Here is a 26,430-nt window from a genome sequence, read left to right as displayed (position 1 = left end):
AATTCCCGCTATGTTGGGGGTTTACTGGATTATCCTCAGGAATCGGGATGTTCGTGACTGGAATCAGTTTGTGTTGCTCCTGCCTTGGACACGCGAGCCGATCGAACCTGTTCTTTTATCAGCTCTGTGGTCACAGAGGTTTGGAGAATCGGCCGACAATTCTTAAATCTTTCCGTCTAAACCAGATTTAAGACTCACAAGCTCTACTCATCTCCTCTCGACCACTACCCAAACACTCTGACTCTGGTCACTATGGTAGCGTTTATATATCCCTTCAAAATAAGATACAGATGTGCCACAAAAGCGAACATTTTACTTTCGTGAAAATGTTAACTCACGATACTGACTAACGGGAGCCCTGAGCTTGTTTCTCTGCAACGAGACGGTCCCATCTGGGAGTAATGAGAGACAATGACACCCGAAGTGTTGCTTATATTCACAGCCTGCTTGGTCTCTACGTGGCGAAGCAGCTTGAAGCTTCATTGCCTCATTAGCAGCAGGTCGCCGCATGTTACTCAGAGCGGGCTTGTAATGTGGGAGTCACCTACCGGTCCGGGATAAATCCATTCTCCTGTCTCTTCTCTGGGCCTGTTCCCCTTTGCAAAGAAACTTTCCAAAGACATCTGATCTGTTTCTCACTCATTTTGCTGCTTGTGGCCTCAGTGTTGGTGCGCAAGTAACCGAGAGAATCCGGTTAAAGGATTTTCAAAATAAAAGATCCTCCAAACTCAAATAATACATAAAACGGAAATATTTCATTATTTCTTGTGCGGCCCGGTACCAATTGGTCCACGGACCGGGGGTTGGGGACCACTGGTCTAGATGACCCCACCAAGCAGAGGAAAACATAACGACTGACCAGCGTGCTAATCTGCAGGAAGTCTGCAGGACCTCAGCTTGCTGTAGACAGGGGACCTGCGGCCTTGGCCAGAAAAAGTGCTAAGTGGTGTCTGAGAGGAACTGTAAGTGCTGCAAAAAAGAAAGCTGTTCTGCACTAGAACAGAAAACAAACCATTTGGCCAAGGGCTTCTGTTTTTGTTGCTTTCATGGCTTCATTCGTTGACCGCGTGTCCTTCAGCGCGATTCACAACAAGATGGGACCATTAACTGTACAAAAGGCAAAAACCATCTCTTGGATCTGGGTTTTTTTTTTGCCTCTCAAGTTGGACTGAGGGCAGACTGGACACTTCACTGACTCCATGTCTCATATTAAGGGGCACTGTGAAAGGTTACCTTTTTTTAACTGTGTAGAGTTTAGAAGATACTTCAAAAAAACAACATCTTAGCATCCCTTGCATTTGTTTTCATTTTATACCATTGGTTTAGTTTTGCTCAATATAATCTGTATTTACATACAATATATAAACTTTCAATCAGATTATACATTCCTTCTTTTTATAGTTGTTTATTTTAGCTAAATGTAGGAATAAGTGACATTTAGTGTTTTCTGTTTTTATTTTTCCCCTCAGTTCCTCTTGCTTTGCAGATTGCTTTGTGTTTTAGTTCACATCCCTCTGTGTTCACTGGTTGACTCTCAATTCTTGCTGAAAGCTGTACCAAACCCCCTGATTAATCTCACCTAGAGGGAACTAATATCATTCAACACCCTTGTGTTGGTAAAAACTCTATTTTTTTATTTTCATTTTGTATTGCTGATTCTTCCATTATCATTTTCTGTCTTCCTCATGCTCTTTCTGTGAGTTTATTGTTTTCATCCAGCTTTCTATCATGTTAATTCTGAACTATTAACTTCAGATTGATCCAACAGTGCATGACACAAGCTGAAATAAATCAACTTAATAACACTCTAATTTATTGATTTTAACTCCATACGTGTACTTTAGGTATGCTTGTTTTTAAATGCATGCACAATGAGTCTATGCAGAACACCAGTGTGGACACACAGAGCTAAAAGTAACAAAGCTATCAGGAAGGAGAGCCACACACATATAACACAGAAATGCAAAAAGGAGCAGCTGAACAATAGACACAGTAAGCTGACTTTATTTAAAATTTTAAAGCTAATTTAACTTGAAAGTAATTTTTCTCTAAAAAACAACTGTCTTCACATCTGTCCTTTTTGCAGTACCCACCTCAGACTGTAGGGGGGTAACTAGACGCATCCTGGACCTGTAAGTTTATTACTCTACTCACATCCGTACACATCCCTTACTCCCAATTTAGATTTCTTTATTTTAACATCCATGTTCATAAACTTGGTGGGAAAACATAAAGCATAATTTGGAAAAATTGCAGAGGCAGAGAGAGGCCATTTCTACTCAGCAGAAATCAAACTAATCTTCGATATCTACCAAGCCATCTTTTTGCGTACACCAATTAGAAAAGAAGCAGCCCCTAAGAACTGTTGCAACAGATAAGATAGAGGAATTAAATTCAAGGAATATATGTATGTGCAAGTCTAGTTCTCCTTTCTCCCATAAAGGATCATTATTTGAACTAACAGTTTATATCACGCTTCATTTTTCCTGCATGTTCAGACTGTTATTCATCAAGTCTCAGGATGAGCCAGGAAGGAGAGAGTTTAAGAGAGGGGGCAGATTATGTTGAGAGTAAATGAATCGGTGTTACTTTCCAGAAACGTAAATGACATCAATGTGCATGTGTGACTGTGTGAGCGCAAACGGGGGCTCAGAAGGTGGGTGGTCTGTCTGCTCTGCAACGCTGCAAGCAGACAGAGACATGAAGCTGACAGTCCTCTCCGCTGGCTGCAGACGTTATCCAGCTGGAGTCACACCAAGCCACCGGTAATATGTTTCCCCAGACCGGGAGCCGAATGGAGCAGAGGGCAGCTAATGAACCAGAAATCTCTGCTCTCTTCCTCAATTTGGAAAGCTACTAAATCTTCACTTCGGTCTGCATGCGGCTCAAATGGGCAGGAAAGAAGCGGCTTCATGGGCCATTTATTATTCCTTCTTCAGACCTAATATATCTGCATCCTTACCGTTTAATTTCAAACACCACATCCTGCGAGAAAAATCTTTTTCAGACTTGTTGACATGGTGATTTATGTGCTTCAAAATCGGATAAATAAGCCGTCGACACCTCGTCAGAGCTGGTCTGTCTTAGTTATTCACATAACATGTTGACTTTCAAGGAAGAGGAAACTTTCAAAGCTAGAAACTACGAGCGATATACGCCGGTTATCTTTTTTCTTTCTGTAGCAACACATTATTAGCTGTGTGATTTAGTTGGTAGTCAAATCAAATCCTAAAATAATCCACCAGCTGTGAAAGTCAGCTTACTGTGTCTATTGTTCAGCTGCTCCTTTTTGCATTTCTGTGTTATATGTGTGTGGCTCTCCTTCCTGATAGTTTTGTTACTTTTAGCTCTGTGTGCCCACACTGATGTTCTGCATATCATTTTAAATCCATGCAAAACCAAGGATTTACTCCCTCTGCACATACAGCCTGAAAAATATGAAAATATGCTTTTCAATCCAGGCAGCAAAAACTTCCACTAAGTTTGACATTTTCCTGAAAAAACATTTTCCTGCCAAAAGGCTCAACTCACCATAAAATCTACAATTTTGACTTTAGTTGCTAAAGTGCTTTCATGATAGGTTTTTAACCAAGTGTTGTAGCTCATATATGAAAACAGGTTTTAAAATATTAATAATGACCTTAACATCATTCTTATGAAACATATGGTAGACTAAATTCACTTTCACTGATGAAAAGTTTTATTTTTTTTACAAATAAAAATCTACCCACTTTACCCTTATGGTTCTTACCTTCATAACTTCACAGAGTCCATGAAATTATGCCTTCCTCCTAACTATTTGGTCACATGATGAATATTTTTGACAGTTTCCTAGCAGCAGGGGGTGACTCAACTCACCCTTTGGCTCAGTTTACCCCAGAGAAAGGAAGCAGACATGCTTAAAGTGAATCAAATGCCGATTCAATAACATTTCCAGTTGAAGGGTTGGTACTTTTGTGCAATAAGGTTATTGAAGCAATTTTTTTTTCAGAATAAATGTTGAATTGCAAATGAAAAATGTTTTGAAATCATTAACTGGATCCTCTAAATCTACTTCTGGAACATGTGTGTGAACGTGTTTGCATGGTTTTGTGTCTCTCTGTTGCTGTGTGACGCTGGTGACCCTCTGACCTCATGAGATGGACGCCCACCCTTCCCCTCTTGGATGAATGGATGACTGCGCAGTACCGATTTAAAGAAATCTTTAATAAAAGACAAGTGTTATCACCCTTTTTGAGAAGATTGACACGGACTCATAACAAACATACCATGACACAGTACGCAACGTTACTCAAGAAAATCGCAAACTTTTGAACACACTCAAAATACACAGAGACTGATTACTACAACTGATTATCTTCCATATCCAAACTCTCTACTACAGTATTTTTTTTGGCTGTTGGTACAGTACAACTTTAGCACACAAAGGGAATGTATAATGCGTATATTGTGAAACACGGTGTCCTGGTTTGCAGCAATGATCCACTGAGTGAAGAGACACTCTAAATGGGAAAAAGAAAAAAGAAATCCCTCACTGACCCACAGCAGCAAGATGTTACAACAACCTCCATGGAAATGGATGGGGAAGAAACAGGAAGACAAGAGAGATAAGGAAGAGGCAGGGGGGTGTTTGCTGTCAGTAGTGGCAGGTGAAAAGGAAACGGGAGGCAGGAGACACCGGCAGGGAAAGGAGCGAGTAGAGGTGCGAGAGGTTAAAGCGTTCCTTCGTCTAGCAGTTTGTTGATGCCGTTGCAGATCTTCCTCAGAGAGAGTCTGTACTCCTCTCCGTCCCCGTACAGCTCCACCAGGAAATCCCCGTTGGCAAAATGGTTGAAAACATGATCAATGCGTGCGTGTGAGCGCGCGGTCAGGTGCCCCTCCACCAGGGTGTGAAGCAGGTCCCTGCACTCCAGCAGGAGCTCCGCCAGGATGTTCCTGTCGAAGGTATATTCCACCTCGTAAAACGACACTGCCGTCATGGCCGCCTGGTTCATCTTCTTCTTGAAGCGCTCCACGGTGTCCAGCTCGTCGGGACTGAACTGGTGGTTGCGGTACAAGATGCCGATCTTCAGGGCAATCTTGATCACGTCCTTGATGATCTTGTGCGCTTCTTTCTTGCTCTTGGTGAACTCCCGGGTCGCTTTGTAGAGCTCGTCCAGGATCTCACTGCTGGTGTCGTCTGTAAGCATGTTGGCCACCGCCATGGTCGCCATCTTGCTCAGGATCTTCTTTTGGGCCTGCATGGCCAGGGAGCGAGAGTTAAAGCTCTCCTGTCCTGGAGGAAGACAAAGGCAACAGGAGAGCAGGATGTGAGACGAGAAGGTAATTCAAAGTTTTACAGCAACATCAAAAAAACAGCTGAAAATGTTGCTGAAATATTGCTTTTCTACTGCCTCTGTGTTCATAATGCTAACCGGTCATTTATCAGAGCTTACAGGGTGCTCACTCCATTTTACAGAGTACTGCATGATGAGGTAACTTATTTGCACTTTGAAAATGACACATAATTACATGCTTACTGCAGATTACCAAAATAATTCACACTGTGTTTAAGGAGTACTTAAGGGGATACTTTACTTTCCAAGAGAATTACATGTTTCTGTCACAAGCTGGCAAGTTACTTCCTGGAACTTTGTGAACACGTCCTTGGACCTGGATTTGTAATATTAAAGTCTTTCTAAGTTAATTTTCTAGAACATCGAGGATACTTCTGCAAAATCTACAGGTTCACAAAACTGCCAAGTATATTTTATCAAGCTCTAAGAAAATTTGTATTTCTTTTTTCCAGAAAAACCTGAAAATATGTGAAACTTTTACGTTCTGGAGAGTACTCTTTATGTTAGTAGACTATAAATTGAGAAAAATACCCTTTAAGTCCTTTTAGCCAATCTGTGTATTTCAGGTTACTGGTACAGGCTGCATGTAAAGCAAACACACTCTGGTCTCTGAAAGTGGTGATTTCCGAGCAGCACCTTGTAAGTTCTGGAAAAGTAAGTTGAATCTCCCAGGAAATGACTCTGTATCACTAAGTACCAAAAAGTTCCAGAAATGAAACCTACAAGCTGTTTAAGAAAGCAGCATGTAGGTTTTAGAAAGTACCTTGCAGTCTTGTCTTTTTTTTATATTTTATCTTGAGAACAGTGAGTCTTTGAAATTTTATCTTGATACTGTAAACAAAACACAGAGTGCATCCCTGTACGTGTTTATACTAGGAGCTTTGACTAATCCCCGTGGTGTTCAGTGTGTTTGCACAAACCAGCTGAAGTCCATCTGGATGAATTAGCTTTTGAAACTGTTGACCTATTTGAAAAAAAAAAAAATCAAAACTTTTCTTTGACCTTACATTCATAACCCCCCCTGTTTTATTTTTAACAAAGAAATGCAGATGTCTAACTATGTTCTCTGAACTTATTGTTGTGCGGTTATGCAGCTGGATGCAGTTGAGGTAGTTTCAGTAAATATGACAGCAAAATACAACCCATTCACGAACAACGGACAAATGTCAGGCAAACATCTGTTTATGTCACAGTGAATAAAGCTCATATAAAACAAAACAAATTTGAAACATGAGCACACAAAACGAGGCGCAGCCTCATTCTGCGGCAGGCCGCCGTCTTCGCCGTCGGCTCTGGATCACATCAAACAGCTGTCCTCTGATAGGAGTCTTTAACAAGTCCAGAAAACAAATCCCCCATTTTTTGTGGAGTCCCACTGGATCCACAATTTGTCCTGCAGAGGCGAACATGAAAGGCTCTCTGTTCGGTTATCCAGCAGGAGCCGGCAGGCTGGCACGTGTCGGTGTGAATGTGAGGAGTGGGGCTTTATTTAGGTGCCACCCAACTTCAAATTACACACCGGATAACTTCCTTTATGATTAAAGGCAAGGAGAGAGGCTTCACTTTTCTCTCCTGCTCCACGGGCGCATCGCCAAGCCTCCTCTTCCTCCTCCACATGTTCCTCTAAAGACGGGGAGAGGAGGAGGCCAAATTCAAGGAACAACGCACGATTTGTCGCCACTGCGTTTTGTTTCTACCAGACAGATATTACTGGCATGTTTTAAATTCTCACCAGCGTCACATCATGATCTGCTTGTTTGCTGTGGAAATACAAGCACAGAGCAGAGGTTGAGTGGTGCCCCCCCCCCCACATCGGGGAGAAACCTAATCCGTGGCATTTCACATGAATGTGGAGAAGTGACATTTCATCTGTTGGTCTGAAGCTAAATGACATTTCATGAAATACAATTAGCCCACCATGACATTTAACAACAAATAAGGCAAATTCCTTTGTCTACAGTCGTTCACTCTCCCCCAGCACCACCACAACTACGGCCCTCCCACTCCTTCGACAGGTCTGGTGCTCTTAACCCAAAAAATTAGCTGGGCTAATGACGAACCCACATTTGATGGCTGGGAGAGACATAAACCAGCTGTTGGATTGCCTGCGTGGTCTTTTGAGTTTATGCCCCATTTCAGTGGCGTCGTGCCCCAGACTTTCAGTTTTCAGTGGTTATATTTTAGGTTGGCTGTCCAAAACTAAACGGTTTGTTCTGGGAAGAGTCATTTGTCCAGATGTTTGATCTGTTTGGACAACACCAGCAGAGATCTTCATTTAAATTAGTTCACATGAACCTTTGCAATGTTGCTTGGTGGGTGTAAAATTATCACTCTGTGGAGATAGCTAACTTTAGGAGTTTTTTTTAGACAATTTCTGGGAAATTTGATACCCAGAGCTAAAAAATATAAATAGACATTTATTTAAGCAAAATTAAATATGAATATGAAGGTTGTGTGAAATGAAACTGATAGTTTCAGTGCGTTTACTTGATTCTATGGGAGTTGCACAGAGTGATGTTGGGTTTTAATATTTTTTCTCTCTTTTTTTCTTTTAGGCGAACTAGTAATTATTGCCATGTCAAATATTGTTTTAACACATTTCATCAAACTCTTAAATGTTTTATGTTTAAATATGTATGTGGCCATTTCATCTGCTCAATTTTAAAAGGTAATTACCAAAACTCATTATATTTCAGCTATTTGTTTAATCACTACACCACAACAGCTATTTTTTCTTATATGCACCAAAAATACTTTTGAGCAGCTACAAAATCAGCCGAGGAATTCAGATTTATCCTGGGTCTTCGCTTCCTTTTCTGTAAAATCTAATTTAAAAAACACATAATTTCATAACAAAAATGATCCCAGGAGGACACCTTCAACACTTTTAAAGAAATCACCGAAAGTTTCAATTTCTCACGGCTCTTCATGTGAGGAATAGCGACAGCGTAGCGTGGGCTAAAAACAAAACAATATATCAACATGAATATTTCAAGTGCATGCTATTTCCGTAATATTTGAATAGCAGCATCAGGGTGTGTAACTGGTTTTCATTAGTCAGATCTGCGCCGCTCATCAACAGGCCCTCTTTGTCACTGTCATTTCCCGTTTCTATCAAGCGGCTCTTTGTTCCAGCGAGCCTCTGATATTCAGAAACCCGACAGGACACGCCGATAAAGGTGACAGCCTGCTGGTTGTAGAGCTGCTCTGGATATGAGACTTTACCAATTTGTGGAGCCACTCGCTCTCTAAGCGCATTCATCTTTTGTTCATTAGAGAGATCCCTGATTATTACAATCAACGCAGATTGAGATAATGACTGCAGAGAGAGTTTGTTTCTGCTTCTGCAAGGCTATAAACAGGCCTCTGACGAGGCGGGTGATTCAGAGTCTGGCTAAAGATACAGAGCGAACGAGGGTGGATGATTACGGAAAGTGCACATGAAGACGCTGAGATGTCCAAGCTTTCTCACACACACACTCGCACACAGCCTGTCACCCAGAGGCCTTGATGGAACGACATGCGTGAACCAGAGTGTCAGAAGGAGTTAGAGAAGAGTCCAAGCTGTCAGGAGAGAAAACTGTCCGCCCTGTTCCTCGTCCTCATCCCGCTCCTGTACCGTCTCCGCTACCTGCTCGTTATTTTTACTGCCTCACTTGTCCTGAAGCGTTGAAATAAAGTAGGCGCTCCATGCGGCATGTGGGAATGCGCTGCTGGGAAACAAACCGCCGATGTTGGGGCCGTTGCACAAGCATTGGCCCCATCAAAGCAGTTGCACACGAGTGCTGTGGGAGTTTGTAAAGTTTACTTTAACGTGAGGATTAGTAAGGTGCTTGCTGTTCTCTGCCCGTGGCTGTTGACCAGACAGTCTCTCTCTGTCCCGCCTGATGTTTTTAGAGGCCTGAGTCAACATTTTCTGCTGCGTTGCATCAGAGCATGCATCCAGTGTGGAACCAGGAGAACAGCCAGGCCAGCTCTGCCGAAGGTGTCTTTTGGGAAAAAGCGTCCAACTGGACGGATCATTTCCATTTTAGCCAGAAACACTTGGAGTGTATCAAGAAGAGGGTCTTAGATTTGTAATGAATGATGACCTTCAGGATGCGACGGAGATTAGATGTTGAGCTGCCAAGGAAAATGATCCATGTGTGAGGCAACAGCAGCATGTTTAAACAAGCCTATACATTTTTTATTTTTAGTAGGAAAGATAAATAATTTAAAGTTTTTGTGGATGGAGTAGTTTTTATTTTTATCGAATAAGTAATGCTTATGTTCTCATTCGGGCCCTTGTGTGCAGCAACTCCAACAAAAAAACGCTACTCCTGTTTTCCCCCAAACTGACCAGAGAATACTGCAGGTATACAGAGAAGCTCAGAAATCCGTTTTCCAAACCCAAGTCAGGTCTCGTTTCTCTGATGACTTAGATAAACATTCTCTCACTGGATGCATGCCATCTTGTCTGTCTACGGCAATCTACTGCTATGGGGTACAAATAAAAATCATAAAATTGTACAGCGGTCTGTTAATATGTGACGATGTGACTTAACATTGTTTGAAATACTCCTAAATATGCAAAGAACAGCAAGCACCTTACTAATCCTCGCGTTAAAGTAAACTTCACAACAAAAAAAAACATGCAAAAAAAAAGAAAAATGCAGAGTTATTTTGAAAATCACTAAGGAATAATGAAAAGCTGTGACTCTGCAACAATAAACAGGTAAAGGTGATGGATGGATGGAGTAAGAAATGACATTCAGCCCATTAGAAATGTAAATAAACATTTACGTAGAAAGAAAAATAGCAATAATGAGATGACATTTGTTCTGTGAAGAATCTGTAAATGTATTTGTAATGACATAAGTGGCACTTTTTAGTCCCTGTGTTCAAATTGGCCGGATGTTTAGAGTCGGAGCCTTTTCTTAAGAATGTTCTGAGTTGTGAAATTTACGAGCTTATTTGAAAGCCATGTGTATAAAGTACACAATAAGAGCAACTTATTACAAGTTACAAAATAAGTACACAAAGTAGTGCGAGAATTAAAGCATGTTGTTATTGCAATGCATTGAACAGGAAGTGCTTTTATTTTGAAGTGACTCTGTTTGACGCCAGCTGAGCAGCGAAAATATCAAGGACAAGCTAAGCTTTGAAAAGACCTGAGTTAAGATAGTTAAGTTTTAAGCTTGAGAGAAATCCATGAGCTCAAGACTTTAAATCTACAACTAACATAATTAAATTATGAGTTATTAATAAGCCACTTCCAGGAATGTCCCATGGCTAATAAATCAAACGTGCCAGTTTACGGGAAAATATGCAAACCACCTGTCAGAGCTGCTCTCTGTGGCTTAAAGCATAATGACTTACCTCTATCAATTGATTAATGAGATAAAGATTAACTTTGACTCTCTCAGGAGTTGAATTCTGAGACTTGAATCACAATTTCTTAAGTGAAATAATGACCACTTCATTTGTGAACAAAGTACCATATTTTATTATTGGATTAAATCTTTCTATGATGAAAAGAATCAGCAAAGAATAAATCAAATTTGTATTGAGTAAAATAATGGAGGATCACTCAATTATTCATAAAGTCAACCAAAAATAAACAAAGTTGATTTTGACGCCTTATCAGATCTGAATGTGTTGCAAAGATAAACATCAAGTCAGTTACTTATCTGGACATTTTCTGTAGTAGACCGAACGCTAAATGGGGCTCGGATCCCAAGGCTTGTGTTGGTCTCATTCCAGAGTAACCAGAAGAGTGAGCCATCAGCGGGGGCCGGTGGCTAACGCGGAGGAGCGCGGCTGGCCTTCACTGAGTCAAAGCCAGGGGGGAATTATCAGCCGGATCGCAGCAGAGCACACACGTCTGACTGAGGCGGCCCTGTAAGCCCGTGAATGTAAGTTATTTTAAGGTGTGCTTTGCTTCATGCCTCAACGGCAGAAAGAAGCAAGTTCAGGGTAGCTGAATATTTGCAGCCGTCGTCACCATGAAAAGAATGAGTATCTGTTAGGATATCTGGAATATTTTAGGAACGGGTGGATGATGATGGCGTCTGCAGGGACGTAGGAGAAAATAGGATTGGTCTCGGATTTGATGACATTTCTGTCACTGGCGTAAAAAAGCACATGCTTTTCAAAATATTTTTTACCTAATAATTAAGCACACATGATTTGAATTGGATGTCATGTAAATTAAAAAAAAAAAAATCTCCAGAAGCCCAAACCTGCTTAAAATACAACTTCACAAGGATCAAAATAGGAGGCGTTGAATGGCTTATAAAATATATATATAAGAGCATCAATTTAATTAGAGCAGTTTAAATATTATCTTAAATTTATTTTACTTTCAGATGTGGAATTTGCCACTGGCAATAAGCTGGGCACATACAATCCCGAAGACCCAAATATTAAGCTTATAGCAGGATTTTTATTCTTTTTTTATGTGCTTTTAAATGTGGACCAAAACTAGGAAATATGTTTCCTATAAAGGTATGTGATAAACTCACTGCAAAGCGAAAATATCTCCTCTGTATAAAGGTCTCTGTCAACACAAGTATGGCAAGCTGATTTATCAAAAAACAAATACAAGGTCCTTCAAAGCAAATATTCCTAACGAAATGTATCAAGTGAAAAGTAACATTTAACTGTTGTGCAATTCTGAACTGTGTGCGAGTGTCGAATTCACACAGTTTTGCTGAATGAGGCACGTCTAATGTCTTACTTATAGACCACTGATGGTCTGGGAATGCTCCACGAATATCCTCCAGGGATCAAATAATTTTGAGGCGACTAAATCAGAAAGTATCAGAAATCTTCATTAGTGCGAGCAGCACAGTTTAGCGTGGGATTAAATAAGGTTATCATTAGTTAACTGCTGCTTCATTTGAGTTACAATCCTGGTTAATCTGTAGAAATGGTGCACATGTGTGAACTAAGGCCGTCATTAAGAAAGTAAACTGGATAGAACGGAGCGTGCTTTCATTTGGGAAAGCCAGATGTGTCTTTTTAATGATGCTGGCTGAACAACAGCAACAAATCTGATGGAGACGTGTTAATATTTTACTGACCGTCAGAACAACAGTGAACATATGAGCAATTAATCGGCTGCATTCTTGAAAAAAGTAAAAATAAAGTTCCCAGGCAATAAATCAAACGCACCCTCACATAGAAGACTCAGCTCTGCTCCGTCAGACAGACATGTGGTCTGTGGCTCACAAATGGTTTACCTTCACCTAATTAGCGGTGATGGTATGTAAACCACAGACTCACATTCTGATTCCAATCTGAAGACTTTGTTTTTGGTTCTTTAGCGTAACTCAAGTCCAGATCTGAGACTCACGTCTTCTTCTCTGCCACGCAACAATGAGCAACAAGTATGTCTCGGACAAAAAGGCAAATGAAAACAGTGAAGAAGAAGGAAACTTGAATTTTGACTGCGGCCACCAAAATGACAAAAATCCGCCTCTGCAATTGTCATCTGAAGTCGGTTTACCACTAATATGGTATTGATTTATATTATATGTTTTATTTTCTTTTTGTTGGTTCCCTCAGAGTAATGTGGGTCCTGTTCCAGCTGGGGCCTTTCTGTGAGGAGTCTCCATAATCTTCCAATGATTTGTGTGGGTTTTCTCTGAGGACTCAGGTTTCCTCCTACAGTCCAAAACAAGCTTATTTGGTGAAAAGGAGATTCTAAATTGCCCTGAGTTGAGAGTGTGTGGTAAATTGCCGGTTTCTCTTGCGTCTGTTCGGTGTCTGGTGATCTGTCCAGGTTGGACCCCACCTTGACCTTACAATCGTAAGGTCGACACGGACAAACTCGTTTTGCCGCCTTAGAAGGACTGCTGTTCCTAGATGGTGACATTGAAAAAGAAAAATATGATTCATACACACAAAACCTGTTTGAGGTTGTTGCTGATAACATGTGTCCAGTATGAACAAAACCTGGTTACGCTACCAAAACAGGTGCAAGAGACGCATTTCCATCCAACACTGAACATTATTTGCGTACACTATAGACATGGAGGACCATGGACATTTATTTCACATGGCTATGCCTGAATCAGTTAGGCCTGTATTTACTTTTCCTCCCAATAGCTTTGCATTTATTGCTCTTTCCAAAAAGTGTTACTTCAAACCACCAAACAATAAAGGCTGCTGACAGACAGCCTGTTTTTCCAAAGTGCAGGAAGGTGGAAGAGTGCTCTTTCTACGGCAACAAACAATACAAAAAAAACAAAAGAAAACGCTGTTGATTTCTGCAACACTTCTTCGAAACCCTTTTATTGCCATCAAAAGTTTTGGCTGGTCATTTTCTTTCCATCTGCAACCAATTTTCCATTCGCAGGCAGCCCTGTTTTGTAAATGCACAAGTGGATACCAGGTCACACTTTGAACCCCGTAAAAGCTGACACAGCTATAATTTCCCCAGACATGTTTTTCCATTTCTTGCAATTTCCTTAATTTCCTTTGGGCCTCCAGGTGTGTCATAAAGTCGACCTTTAGAATTTGCGTTTCACATACAACTAAGACACTCGCGATTGGATCGAAAGGAAAAAAAAGGCCCAAAAAGGCGATTCTTTGTGAAGTTTAAATCCACAGAGCACAAATGCAGCTTCAACAAGCCATGAAGGCCACCAGGGGAAAGAGCTCCTCACAGAACACGAGGCTGACAGCTGAACTTCCTCCTGCTTTGCCTTGGCTCTCTGGTTTGCCTTTGGTTGAATATAAGGAGCTGCAGCAGAGCCTCTCTGACTGGATTTACAAGGCTTGAGCAGAACAATGGAGCGGGTCACTCGGCAAGACTTAAACGGGGGTTTAATAGCTTGCTGGGTAAAGTGTTAAACAGGCCTGAGAGGCCAGTGGATTTAGGAAGGGAGCAGAGGAGGCGGCCTGTGCCAGCTGGTAGCACTGGAGGAAAGGCTTTTATTTTTGAGTTCGAGACTCGAGAGCTTCTCTCTTCCTCTTCTGGAGAACACAAATAGATAGTAAACACTGCAAATTATATACCGACTTTCATATGTGATGGGGAAGGGAAAAAAAAAAAACACCAGAAGGAATGAAAATTCACCGTCTTGTAGTCATTTTTGTCTCCTCACTTTGGATCTGCACCACGAAAATGTATTTTTGACTCCCTCAACACGACACAGATGACTCAGACACGCCGCCCCTGCACAATCGCAGTCTGTTATATTGTGTGTGTGTTTGTTTCTGGATGAAAGTAAGTGATTGCAATTGAGAAAGATACAATATCAAACAGGTGAAGGACCACAGGGACAATGCAGCGTTGTAGCATGTGTCGTTTAGCGGCGCATAGCCTGACGGCGCTGCAGTCTGCAAAGGCCGAACCTGAGCTGGAAGATGTCATTAGCAGCTGCTCAAGATGTAGGGGAGCAGTCAGAGCTTCGAGGTTAATAAATAACTCGGTTTGAATATCTCAATGACTGGCATCTGAATGAAGTGGGGTCATGAACTCGCCAGTCTTTATAGATGTAGATCAGTTAGAATTGTGAATGTGACGGCAGAAGTCGCCTCAGTGGGTTTAAAAACTTAGGAATCACTTTCTCGCGCAAGAAGACAAAGTGATTCCTTTTTTTCTTTTGCTGTGTTTTACTTTTATGCAGGTGATACTTTCTCTGCTTAGCCTACTTTTTATTTGTGGAAACTGTAAAAGGCAAAAAAAATGCCAAGATTGCACAATGAAAACATCAGTAACTTGAAGACAAAGAACAGAAATGAACAAGACGGTAAGTGAATAAAATTGTTTATGTTTAAAGTGATCTTGTTACAGTATGAGACATTTACATGACTCTATCTGATAGAGAATCAGTGGAGGGAGCTAAAGATTAGGGTGATGGCAAGGAGCCCTTCGCTCCTTAATAACTTAGAGATCATCTTTAAAAGTAAATCTGTCAAAAGCTGTAAAGCAATAAAAAAAAAAAAACGTTTGATCAGTTTGGCCTCAAAAAAGATTTTTCTATTGATTAGAATTAAGGTATCAATAATTCTAGACATGTATTTTTCTAATACAGTGTGAATAAAAAGACAAATTATTATTTTTTTTATTAATATCTATTTTACACGGCTTTGTTAGGTAGTTTTGAATCAAGGTGCTGGCAAAAGATGATGGTGCTCTTTAGTCTCTAAGGTGCATTTTAAACCACTGAAATGGTGAATACATTTCCTTTAGTTTTTGCAAACAACTTACTGAATTATTTGACGGTGATGCGGTTTGTTCTCAGAACAAAAGCCTCTGGTGCAGAAATGCCAGAAAAAAAAGTTAAAACGGTGACATCTTCACACACTTTTGGCAGAATTTGAGAAGTGAATAAGTTTCATTTCCTTCTTCCGTTAAAATGCAGTGATAAAAATTACTTTTCAAAACAAGCTTGATATTTTAATTCCATGGGTCGTCTACAAAAAACCCCCCCAAACGTTGCCTCGGGCGTTGTTGAACAAGATCTGCTGAAATCTCTGTTACAGGCTTGTGTATTTAGAGCTGAAACCTTAAGGCCGCGTTCGGAGTGGCTGCAAATACGACACGTTTCTAAAATCTGACATCTAGAACAAACTGTCCCTTCTTCTGTTTTCCAATTTCATCTCTGCAAAAGACGATGTTACAGCAGCACAGGCAGCAGCGTCTTTAGATGTTCAGAAAAACAGAGGAAAAGAAAAGCAACATGTTGTTGTAAGTTGCTAGAGCTGCTTTGATGCACGAGGGCATTCATTTTACAGATGTTGGAATTAACAATGAAGGTTGGATGCACTGAAAAATTCACTTATATGATGATAGGAGTCGAACACATTTGTCTAAGATTTCCTGCTGTTGTTTAGTTGTTGGCTGGAATTTGGAAAATGTAAACTTCATCCACAGTTGTCCCCATATTTAACAGAAAATGCATCTCAGTCAGCATCATTATATCCCATCTGAGGACGATTATTCTGTTCACTACCGATCAACACAAGAACAATTTAAAAGTGGTACAAGAGTCGTCAGCCACAGACCTCACAAGCTTGTAGATGAATGAATGCACCTGTAACAGACAAGGAAGTCTCCCACTATGAGACAACGTTTGAAGGAATAGCTCTATTTGTCTGGGGGATGGTCTAAATGTCTCTTCTGCGAGGAACAGACCGGCGGTGAAGTCACTTAGGAACTTCTCTGAATCAGGAAGGACACAGAACATCGCCTTTGGCTGCCGCTCAGCCTTATTTAATGCTTCGTCCCTCATCTCGTTCTTTGTCTCTCCGTTTTAATGGCCACGTCCCTAAAGAGCTGAGCCCGAGAGACGAGGCGAAAGGAGGAAGAGGCAATAGACGTTTTGACTGATTAATGTGCCAAAGGCCTGATGCGTCCACGAGAGGAGCGAGAGAGGGAATGAGAGATGCAGCGGCGATTAGAGCTGCACCTTTCTTTTTGTGAATGCAAGAGAAGCTGATGACGTCAAAAAGTGGTATCCAGGACATCCGGAGAGGGCACAAGTACTGGACCGCAGGCTCCTGAGAGAATGCGACACGCTGACCCTGTACAGCTGATGTCTTCTGCAGATGTCGTTCCCTCCTGTCAGCTATTGTTCACAATGCGAACAGAGTCAGGCCAACAATTAGCTGGTTAGCTGGGCATGGGAACTGGCTGGAGGCGATCCCACTTCTCAGGTTCCCTCCTCTGGGAGCGTCTCTGGAAAACTACTCCTGTTATGTGGGTGTTGGTGGAAGCCAAAAATACTCAAGACTTCTAAATGAGAAAATGTCAGATTTCCTTCTGTGCAACGTCAACTTCCGCCACACATTTTTCTTCCTTTCTTGCTTTTTTTTTTGCTATTTTTCGTCCTTTTCTCCTTCCTCCCTTTGCTACGTTTGCCATTTGGATTGCAGACACGCAACAATTTGGATTTGCAGCTGAGCACAGAATCAAGCCGCAGCGCTTCCCCAGAAATTATTTGATTCATAAAAGAGCACCTCTCTATTTATAGAAAGACGAATGTGTGTGTGTTTATGCGACAGAGAGAGCCATAATGACAGACCGTGAAACCAGGACCCAATAAAATACAGAAGAAGACGATGATAAAATCCAAACAGTCTTGCGGCTCCCGAGACCCGGACTCAAAGTTTCTTCTGTGTTTTTCATCCGAATGAAGGAAGCTGTGAGTTTTGTATAAGACAGGCCGAGGAAAAAGGGAGCGGAGCGGGCAGTATGTACATTTGAATTTCACACCTTTCAGTCAGATTGATAGAAGTTATCCCATGAAAGTGGGAGGGATACGGGGAAAAGAAAAGGAAGACATTTGGGAAGGATTTCCTAACTTTGCTGTCATAAAACGGAATGAATACAACCAAAGACTTATTAATTTTTGCAAGATATTGTGACGGGTTCCTAGAGAGAACAAAGAAGGTGTTGATGTAAGCGACAGGATGCCCATATTTAGACTGTCTGTCCGTTACTTCAGAGACAGACCTGCATCTAAAACACTCTAACCATCTCTAACATCGTCTGCAGCTGCATGATTAGCTGCCTGTAGTGTCTTTCTTTGTCTGTCTCTTCCTCTCTGTCCATTTCCTACCACATCCACAATGCAGAGTGGCAAGGAAGCAAGCATTTTTTAAATTTTTTAAATTTATTAAATTTTTTACGGACCCCTTATTAAGCCTCTCCTTCAGCGACCCGTGGCCAAGTCTCAGCATGCCGCCGTCCAAGCATCGACATCTTTCCTCAGGCCTTCCTCTTCCTGATTTGTTTGAGTTTACTCTCTTTTAACTTGGATTTTTTTACATGAATGAGAAACGCTGCCTCGACCACTGACTGGTTTATACGTCACCCCTTCACCCCCTTTCCTACAAACAAGATGTTTCCGGGATTCTTGACCTATAATCTATGCCGTTTGGGCTTTAGATGCCACATGTTTATTTAAAGACAAACAGGACAGTAGCAAACAGATTGAAGTAATCCCTAAAGCACACCCAGTTACAAATGTTAAGAAGGCAAAGGTTAACCCAGAAACGGGGCAGGGCTTCAGCTGTAAATTAAAAGGTTGCTCTCGCTTTGATTGGAGTCATAAAATTGGAAATGCTGTGAGCTTTGGCCTTTAAGGAGCTCAGCCTGCTTGACACGCCGTAGTGTAAAAGCCAAAGCTCTCTACTCCCAACTTTTACCGCTAACTAATGACCAGGAAATAACTGTGGTTCGCTCGCACTCACATAAATACCCAGATGCACATTTCTGCTTTTGTGTTCTGACGGCATTCTTTCTTCTAAAGCATTTTTTTTTTTTTTTTGCTCTGGACCTAAGCCTAATTATTGCAAGAGTTAATCTGAATCCTGGCTCTCATGTGGGGAACAAAGTATTATTATTTTTTTTTCTTGAAAAAAATGTTCAGAACTGCCAGGTACAAAGCGCTTTAATTTGACGTACTGCCGAACCGGTTGCTCATAGTTATTCCACTTTTTCCTGCCACAGCCTTAAAAAATGCTACAATCAGCACACTTCGCCTCAGCTGTGCCAGAGCGAAGTGTGAAAAGCTGTGCGTACAACTAGCCTCCTACCTCACCTTGTTTTCTGAAACACATTTTAGCTCCTTCTGCGGAGAGCAATTTCAGCTTAATACCATCTGGATATGCTGTAGTAAGCGCGTATTTTAGGAAAAGGTAGCGAAGACAGAACCCAGATGGCGGCGCCTTTCCACAAACGCGTCACTAAAGCTGAAACTGAAAGCTGAAGAAAACTATTTTGAGCAAACGCAACGTGGAAACATAGAGCATCACATCTCAGACTTTCTGCATCAGAGCAAAACGTTTAAGACATTCAGACCAGACGTCAGCTGCAGCCCGACTCTCCATCGACACACACAGACCATAACACACACAATTTAATATCAGTTTTTAATAACAGCTCTGCTGTGGGAGGATGGTGGAGGGGGACTAATCCCTTCTCAAATGTCCCACTATCCCTATAAAATGCCACTGAGTTATAGTGTCAGCACATGCATCTGCACACAGGGGGAAAATGTTCTAGCAGTGACCTGGGAGTTGTAGGAATAGTTTTCTGCAGCAGCGATTGGAAAACTTTTTCCTGAGTCGTCTTTTCCACTTACAGCTAAACTCCCTCTTTTCTTTCCTCTCCTCAGTTAGTGTTATATTTTTCCAGACCCAGCTCTTGGTGTCCTGAACCTGTGTGTAGTAATGTGTGTGTGTGTGTGTGTGGGTGCAGCTGGTTTTGTGCAGACTGCATCTGTGGGGCAGATTAAAGGCAGAGGAGGGGAGAGTCGGGGTTGCATGCGTTAGTGGCGTTCAAGACTAGAGGAATGGGAAAAGAGTGTGGATGAGCATATGAACGTGTTGCAGTGACTGCAGCCTGACTTGATCTAGCTGCCTCTCTCATGCGTGGCCATGACATGAGTAATAACAGAGTAGATGATTGCACAAATGCCAACATAGATGTATGAAATACAAAATTAAATGTAAATACTTATTGCTTTTGTTGGGTGCAACCCACCTCTGACATTCTGTATTGAAAACGACCTTAAAAGTAGCTAAATGAGTGACTCCACCATATACAGCAGCTGCTGGGAGGAAGGATCTGCGGTTACGCTCCTTTGTGCATTTAGGTTGTTGTCTCTCACTGCAGGAGGGTGTGGTGTGATAGACCAATGAAACAAATGTCTGAAGAAAGTTTTACAGATTTATGTCTAAATAAAAGTCAAGGACATTGTAAGAGTTAAACCCATGAAATGTTTTTTTTTTTCGTAGCTTCTAACAAATTTAATTTATAAATGCTCTGTTTTAATCTGGTTTCTGCTAAAGAAATTGACTTCCTTAGCATGATGCTGCCGCCACTGTGTTATGCTACTAGTATGTTTTTTTGTTGCATTTGGTAAGTTTTACTTACACACTGAATTTCACTACAAAAATCAGTTTTGTTTTTTTCTTCTCAATTTTAGCTCGGTTTCTTTCCCTCACACTCATCATGCAGTGAGCAAGGTGGGTCCATTATTAACAAGTCAACCTGTAACGGTAACTGATACACATATTTAAAATCATGTACAACCAGAGAGAGTTAGGCTAAATACAATACGGTTTTTATTTTTAGAAAACGAGAACTCCGCACGTCCTATTCCTTCAACTTGAACTCATTTCTGTGCGTGTTGGCTGATCACAGAGAATCCTGTTAAAACGTTTGTGGTTGTAATGTCACAAAATGTGGCAAAGTTCAAGCGGAACGACTCGCTTCTGGCAAAGCTGCTGTTTGTGGGTGTGTAAACGGGTGAGAGTTGGGACTCGGCTGGCTGAAGATCAAACTTCAGCTGCGTCTTCAGAAACATCTGCTGGTGCGAGTTTGGAATGGAGACACATCGGCCGCCCTCATGCCCTGATGGATCGCAGATCTATTATTACAACAGCCAAGCTTTTCATCAACACCATCTTCCCTGGAAAAACGGACAGAAAAACAAAACGCTGGAAATAGTTCAGCAGATGGCTGATTGGGGTTTGGTGTTAAGAGTCGCATCACCATGATGACTCAACCAAAACTTCTCCGTGGGTTGATGATTCGCTCTCCACCAACATGATATAACAACTCCAGAGGCAATTCAAACCGGACATTAGAGATATCTGATAGATCAGTGAAACGCAGCGTCTAGTCGGCGTGGGCTTCAGACCGACAGCAGATCAGACTGTGACCGTATAATCAATGGGCACAGATGTAGACAGAGGCTTGATGAGTGATTATAACTGAGGGAAAGAAACTAGCTAGGAATGAGAAGAAAATAAAAAAGTAAGATTTTTGTAGTGAAATTCAGTGCTTGTGCTCTTCTGAGACAGCATGTTGCCTTATTGGCACATTTTGAAACTTTTTTTCTGTGTCTGGATTGTTATTAATTTAAGATTTAGTACTTTTTAAGGTTTGAAATTCAGACTTGTCTTTTAAAAACTTAAAATTCAACTAACCAACTCAAATGTGATAATATTCTAAGACTTGTACAGATATTTACATGAAATCGAAAAGTAATTTTCGATTTCATGTAAATGTCTTTAGTTGACTCCTAAAGACATTTCAGCTAACAGCAGGGGATGAGTTAATAGTAAAACAATGACCTGCTTAATATGAACATCGAGCATCAAATGAGCTAAATGCTAACTGCTAATTGACACACCAGTCCGACACTCCTTACATGTTAAAAACAGATTGTAATGTTTCAATGCTAGTTTGAGCGTAAAGAACAACTTAACAACTATTTGCTAATTCGTTATTAAGTAATGTCAAACGTCTAGTAAATGAACAAAGGAGAGATCATTCCCAGTGCTAACAGTTTCTAATGCTAAATGTTTTTAATGCTAACAAAGTTACTAGCTACAGTGAATAGTTTGGTAACGTCACACTGCAGAACATCAGTCAGCTGTTTGTTAGGGTGAAGGATCCCATCAATAACCCAATCAGTACATCAACTGATTCAGATTAGCTACATTTATTGATCTAACTATATTTTTAAGGATCAGTTACAGGGATGCAGGTTTTAAAGACTATAGCAGCAGCTGAAAATTGACATAAAAAAATATATATTTATATAAGTGGCATTAAAAAGACATTAAAAGTTCTGTTAAGTAGCCAATACCAGCAGCTTCTGCTGAATTCTGTCATCACTCAGCCATTTTTGACACCAAACCATTTCATGGTGACAGAATCACATTTTTGAAAGAAAACCAATCAGTCAGATGTTTGATGTTGAATAACTTGGCATGTTTTCATCTTCACCATTAGCTCATGCTTCACTAGAAAGCTGTAGTTTTTAATTTGTTTCAATTGAAATAAGTAAATGATGTGGTCTTTTTTTGTAAATGCCTAGCAAAATAACTGAATTTGCATCCCATACTTCCTGCTGTGTCACGTATAAACATTTAAGTTGCAAAACAAAGCAGGATTCGCTATCATTTTTCAAAAATGCTGGACTTGATTCCCATGAGCTTGGGACCAGAATTTTGGAAATATTTAATGCTGGCATTTACATATGTACCTAAAAAAAAATTCTCTCCCTTTGAGCAACATGTGAAGGACTTTTTCTGGCTTTGAGATTCACTCTATCTGAAATAAATTAGATGAGGGAAAAGCTTTATTTATAGGCCGTTTTGAACATATGGCAGCATTTACATTTGGCTGGGAAGCAGAAGCCTTGTAGCATACAAGCCTTTCCTTCTGTTGGAGTTCATGCTGCACAGACGTCTCAAAAGACTTTAAGCTAGCTTTGCATTTATCTGTATGACATGAATAGAGCATTTCGAGGATAAGGCCTGTGTTTTGATTTGCAATTTGCTGTGGTCTCAAAAAACAAAGATAAAAATAAAAAATAAAAAATTCCCACACAGATTGAAAATCTCAGGTGCATTTTTTTGATGGCTCAGATGATTTGGAACTAGTTCCAGCATGGTTTTTATCTACACTATGAGCTGGGGGTGCTCTACAACCAAACCAGCACTTCCTTGTGACAGAGGAAGTGGATATGTGCCGTGCTGCTGGAACTGCCCAGCAGGTTTCATGTTGACATACAACAAAATGCAAAGAACACACGGTCGACTGCCTTTATTTACAGTTTTGGCGTGCGTGCATGCGTAGCCGCGCCAGCTTCCCCCCTCAGGTGATTAAAAACCGCATTTTCCTTTTGTCAGCAACAGCGTTGTCATGACTTTACCATCTCAATGTTCTCCACGAACATCGTAAACCTCCGCTGACGTTCTGTGTTCAAAACAACTGCGTGAGATTAAGGTAAAAAAAAGTTTCTCAATATCCAAGCGCAGGCACGCACTCTTGAGTTCAGCCCGGCTTTTGTGAAATTCAGAGAAAGTAAACTGTGATCTATGGCTCCTGGGCAGGAATGTGAGGGTGAAATAAGCTCAACAAATAAAATGTTCCGCACACAGCAATTATCAGCGACTCGAGGCCAGAGTCACCTGAAACAAAATCCCTCGGTGTTTATGCGCGCATCAAGCTGAGATCAATCACACATCATCACTGGGAAAAAAATAAATAAAAAATGGTGGCAGTGTGTGAGAGATTCCAAATAAACCTGTTTCCAGAATGCCATGTATTAGGTTTCATTGTGGGATAAAGTGAGCCGCACCGCTGATGGCAACACAGCGGCAGGAAATGCAGCACAGCAACAAAACATGATGCCTTCTGAGAATGAGTCAGGCTTTCACTGACTCTCGATCTGCAAAAATATCCGGCCTTCACAGTTCCTTTCAGCATGAGAAACAAAGGTAACCAACAAACGTTGTTCCTCTCAGATGCAGGGTTTTTCAAAATCTGGGGAGTGAAGGTGACAAAAAAATCTCCACGCTATGAAGCACTGAAAAATTATGTAAATGAAATAACTTGGAACTATCTTTTCATGCATTCATACTAAAAATATACTGTAGGACTAAAACTAACAATTATTTTAGTCATCGATTAATTTACAGACTATTCTGATGATTAATCGATTAATCGGATAAAAAAAGTGACACTTTTTGTAAATTTTTCATTGAAGCCTTTTCTATGCAACAATAGAAATACATTACGATTCAAAAAATGAGTAATTCAATTCATTTAAAAAAAAAATCTTCTTATTGCCTAAAATGCAACAACATAGCATTCCTGGAATGTAAACTTGATTACTTGTGGCAAACGACACACTGGCAGCTAAAACTTCATCAACATGTGAAAAGTTCAGTCCTCTGTGGTTGACTTGGCATCAATACAGGGCTGGTACGTTGATTGTTTTCTTTCTCTTTTTTTTTTTTTAGATTAACCAATTACTAACTGGATAGCAAACGGTACTTAATAAGATTTTTTTTTTTTTTTTTTTTACAGAATTTGAACCAGGTGAAGCTTAAACTATAAAACTACGGCATTTTAGGAGTTTCGGACAAAACATATTTACAAACAAAGATTATTATGATTTTAAAGACAAAATGTGCATATTTTTTGTACAGTCTAATTCCTGCTTTGAGTGTGCTGCTCTTTCAGCAAATGGCCGTTTTTGGGTTTGTTTACTGCAGCTAATGATTAATCTAGCACTAAATTAGTTACTTCAATATTGATCAATCACAATTAATCTGACTAATCGTTTTAGCTCCAGGGCTAATAAATCACAGCAAAGTCTGTTGATTTTCCCCTTTGTGGATTATCCATTCATAAATATGGAGCTTCTTTTGCTGGCCAGCAGCCTGATCAGACACTGCTGTGGGGTAGCAGCGTCTGATCAACCAGTAATTGTGACCAGACAGCTAATATGGTTTTGTTGGCATCTCTGTCACCAACAGCACAGCCAAGCTGATCACTTGGCTGATCACACAATCGCATCGTGTTCAATACACTTGAGGTCAGGAGTGCAGGCTGGCTATGCTAGCTCCTTCACTCTAACCCTACGCCGCTCTGTGGGGTCAGCAAACACTAGTAGTAGTGATGTGGGAATTTATTTTCTCCATTGCCTCCAATGACAACAAGCCTTCTTCATCCGTCCTCACCATACATTTTGTTGTGCATTGGTAGATTGAATTTACCACACGTCTTTAGGGCACAACCCACATCCATGAACGTTGTGATTTTTCGTAATCAGGTTGTGTTATTACTCTCTTCATATGATCTGAATAAAGCTGTAATAAAGCCTCTTATATTCAGGTTCCCTTCTCCTTTCAAATGGACCAAATGGAAAGACAGACAAAGGTCCAGATGGACAGACAGATGGTTCATCCGGGCATAATTAATACAGAAAGCTCCATGTTGTCCATGGAAAAGGCCACATCGACATGATTAAGGAATAAACGAAAGGAGGAAATCATTGGACAGCTAGCGCTTCTTTCCTATAGCAGAGCTGAGCGACGGCCTTGTCTGGCTGCACACAAACAGGAGAGAAACGCCTCACTTGTTGATGATGTCAAGTCCTGCAATTTAACTCAAAATGCGCCCCCAATTGTCTTCATCCCCCACCGCCTTGCTTTAAATCCTGTAAAGATCCACAATCCAGATAACCGCCCGCAGTAAAAACCCTGCCTGAGTGTTTAATGTGTAACTCTCCTCATTATTGCTGTAAACTTTTGCCCTGTGCGCTCAGTCACACCGTAAACTTTTCTCCTTTTTATGAAGCAACCTTTGTGGATCCACTGGAAAAGGCTTTCATCCTCTCTCGCACCCTGCGATGCGTCAGGAGGATCCGGGCGTTCGGGGAGCCTGCAGTCTCGCTCTCTCTCGCTCTCTCGCTCTCTCTCTCTCTCTCTCTCTGGCTGCATGTGTTGATGAACAAACCGGCTGCACGTGTCAGAGCTTGCCTGTTCCTGGTGGTGACTGAGGCAGCTTTCATCCAGACACCCGGTGACGCTGTGCCTGCCATCAGCATCAAAGCACATCTTCTCTCCAACGCCTCGGAGAGCATCGGGAAGATGTCAAACGGTTTGATTGCTTTGGGAGTAAATCGCTGCTTCATGTGAAGTTTGGGAGTCTGATGACGTATTTAAAGCTGACGATGAACTTTCTGAGTCTTTGTAAAACACTACAAAAGACGAGTGTGTGTAGCCGTAAGAGCTGCCTGCATGACAGTAAAATGACTCCCGGCGCTTACCTGCCGAGATGTCCCCGTCACTTTGCTCTCCAGAGTCTGAATCCATCTTCCCCCTTTTAGGACGAGCAGAGGCTGCAGAAACTCTCTTAGTCCTCTCCCCTCCTTCGTCTCTTTCCTTCTCAGAGAAGAGTGCGATTCTTAACCGAGTGGGAAAAAAGAAGACATGGAGAAAAAAAAAAAAAAGAAGCAACTTCTGGTGTTTTATTCTCTCCCTCTTAACGAGCTCAGCTTCCTCCCTCTGCCTGGATCTCTGGAGTTGTGAGAGGAGCGCTGCTGGTTTGCTGAGCTGTCTGTCCTCTTGGGTTTTGTTGCGCTCCCTCACTTTCCCTCTTTACTTCTCTTTTTCATCTACTTTCCCGTCTCTGGTGCTCCCTCCCCTTCGCTTACTCTCAGTCCGTCCCCCTCTGCGTTTCTCCCTGCCTTTTTCCTGCCACTCTGTCCCTCCTCTTCCTCCTCCTCCTCATTGCTGTGACACTCTTCTCCCTCTACTCAAACTGGGTTTTTTCTTCTTTACCTCT

The 26,430-nt window shown here is 41.2% G+C and overlaps 1 protein-coding gene across 1 annotated transcript; it reads right to left on the bottom strand.

The window, feature by feature from the left end:
- Positions 1-4,185: 4,185 nt before the first annotated feature.
- Positions 4,186-26,430, bottom strand: tnfaip8l3 (tumor necrosis factor, alpha-induced protein 8-like 3). The gene is made up of 2 exons (XM_008404571.2): positions 25,913-26,430; positions 4,186-5,275 (listed from the first exon to the last, which is right to left on the bottom strand). The coding sequence occupies exons 1-2, from the start codon at positions 25,956-25,958 to the stop codon at positions 4,713-4,715; spliced, it is 609 nt and encodes a 202-aa protein (XP_008402793.1). The 5' UTR covers positions 25,959-26,430; the 3' UTR covers positions 4,186-4,712.

The sequence above is a fragment of the Poecilia reticulata genome, linkage group LG3 (genome assembly GCF_000633615.1).
Source record: "Poecilia reticulata strain Guanapo linkage group LG3, Guppy_female_1.0+MT, whole genome shotgun sequence".
NCBI lineage: Eukaryota > Metazoa > Chordata > Actinopteri > Cyprinodontiformes > Poeciliidae > Poecilia > Poecilia reticulata.
This window is presented reverse-complemented; position numbering and strand designations above follow the sequence as displayed.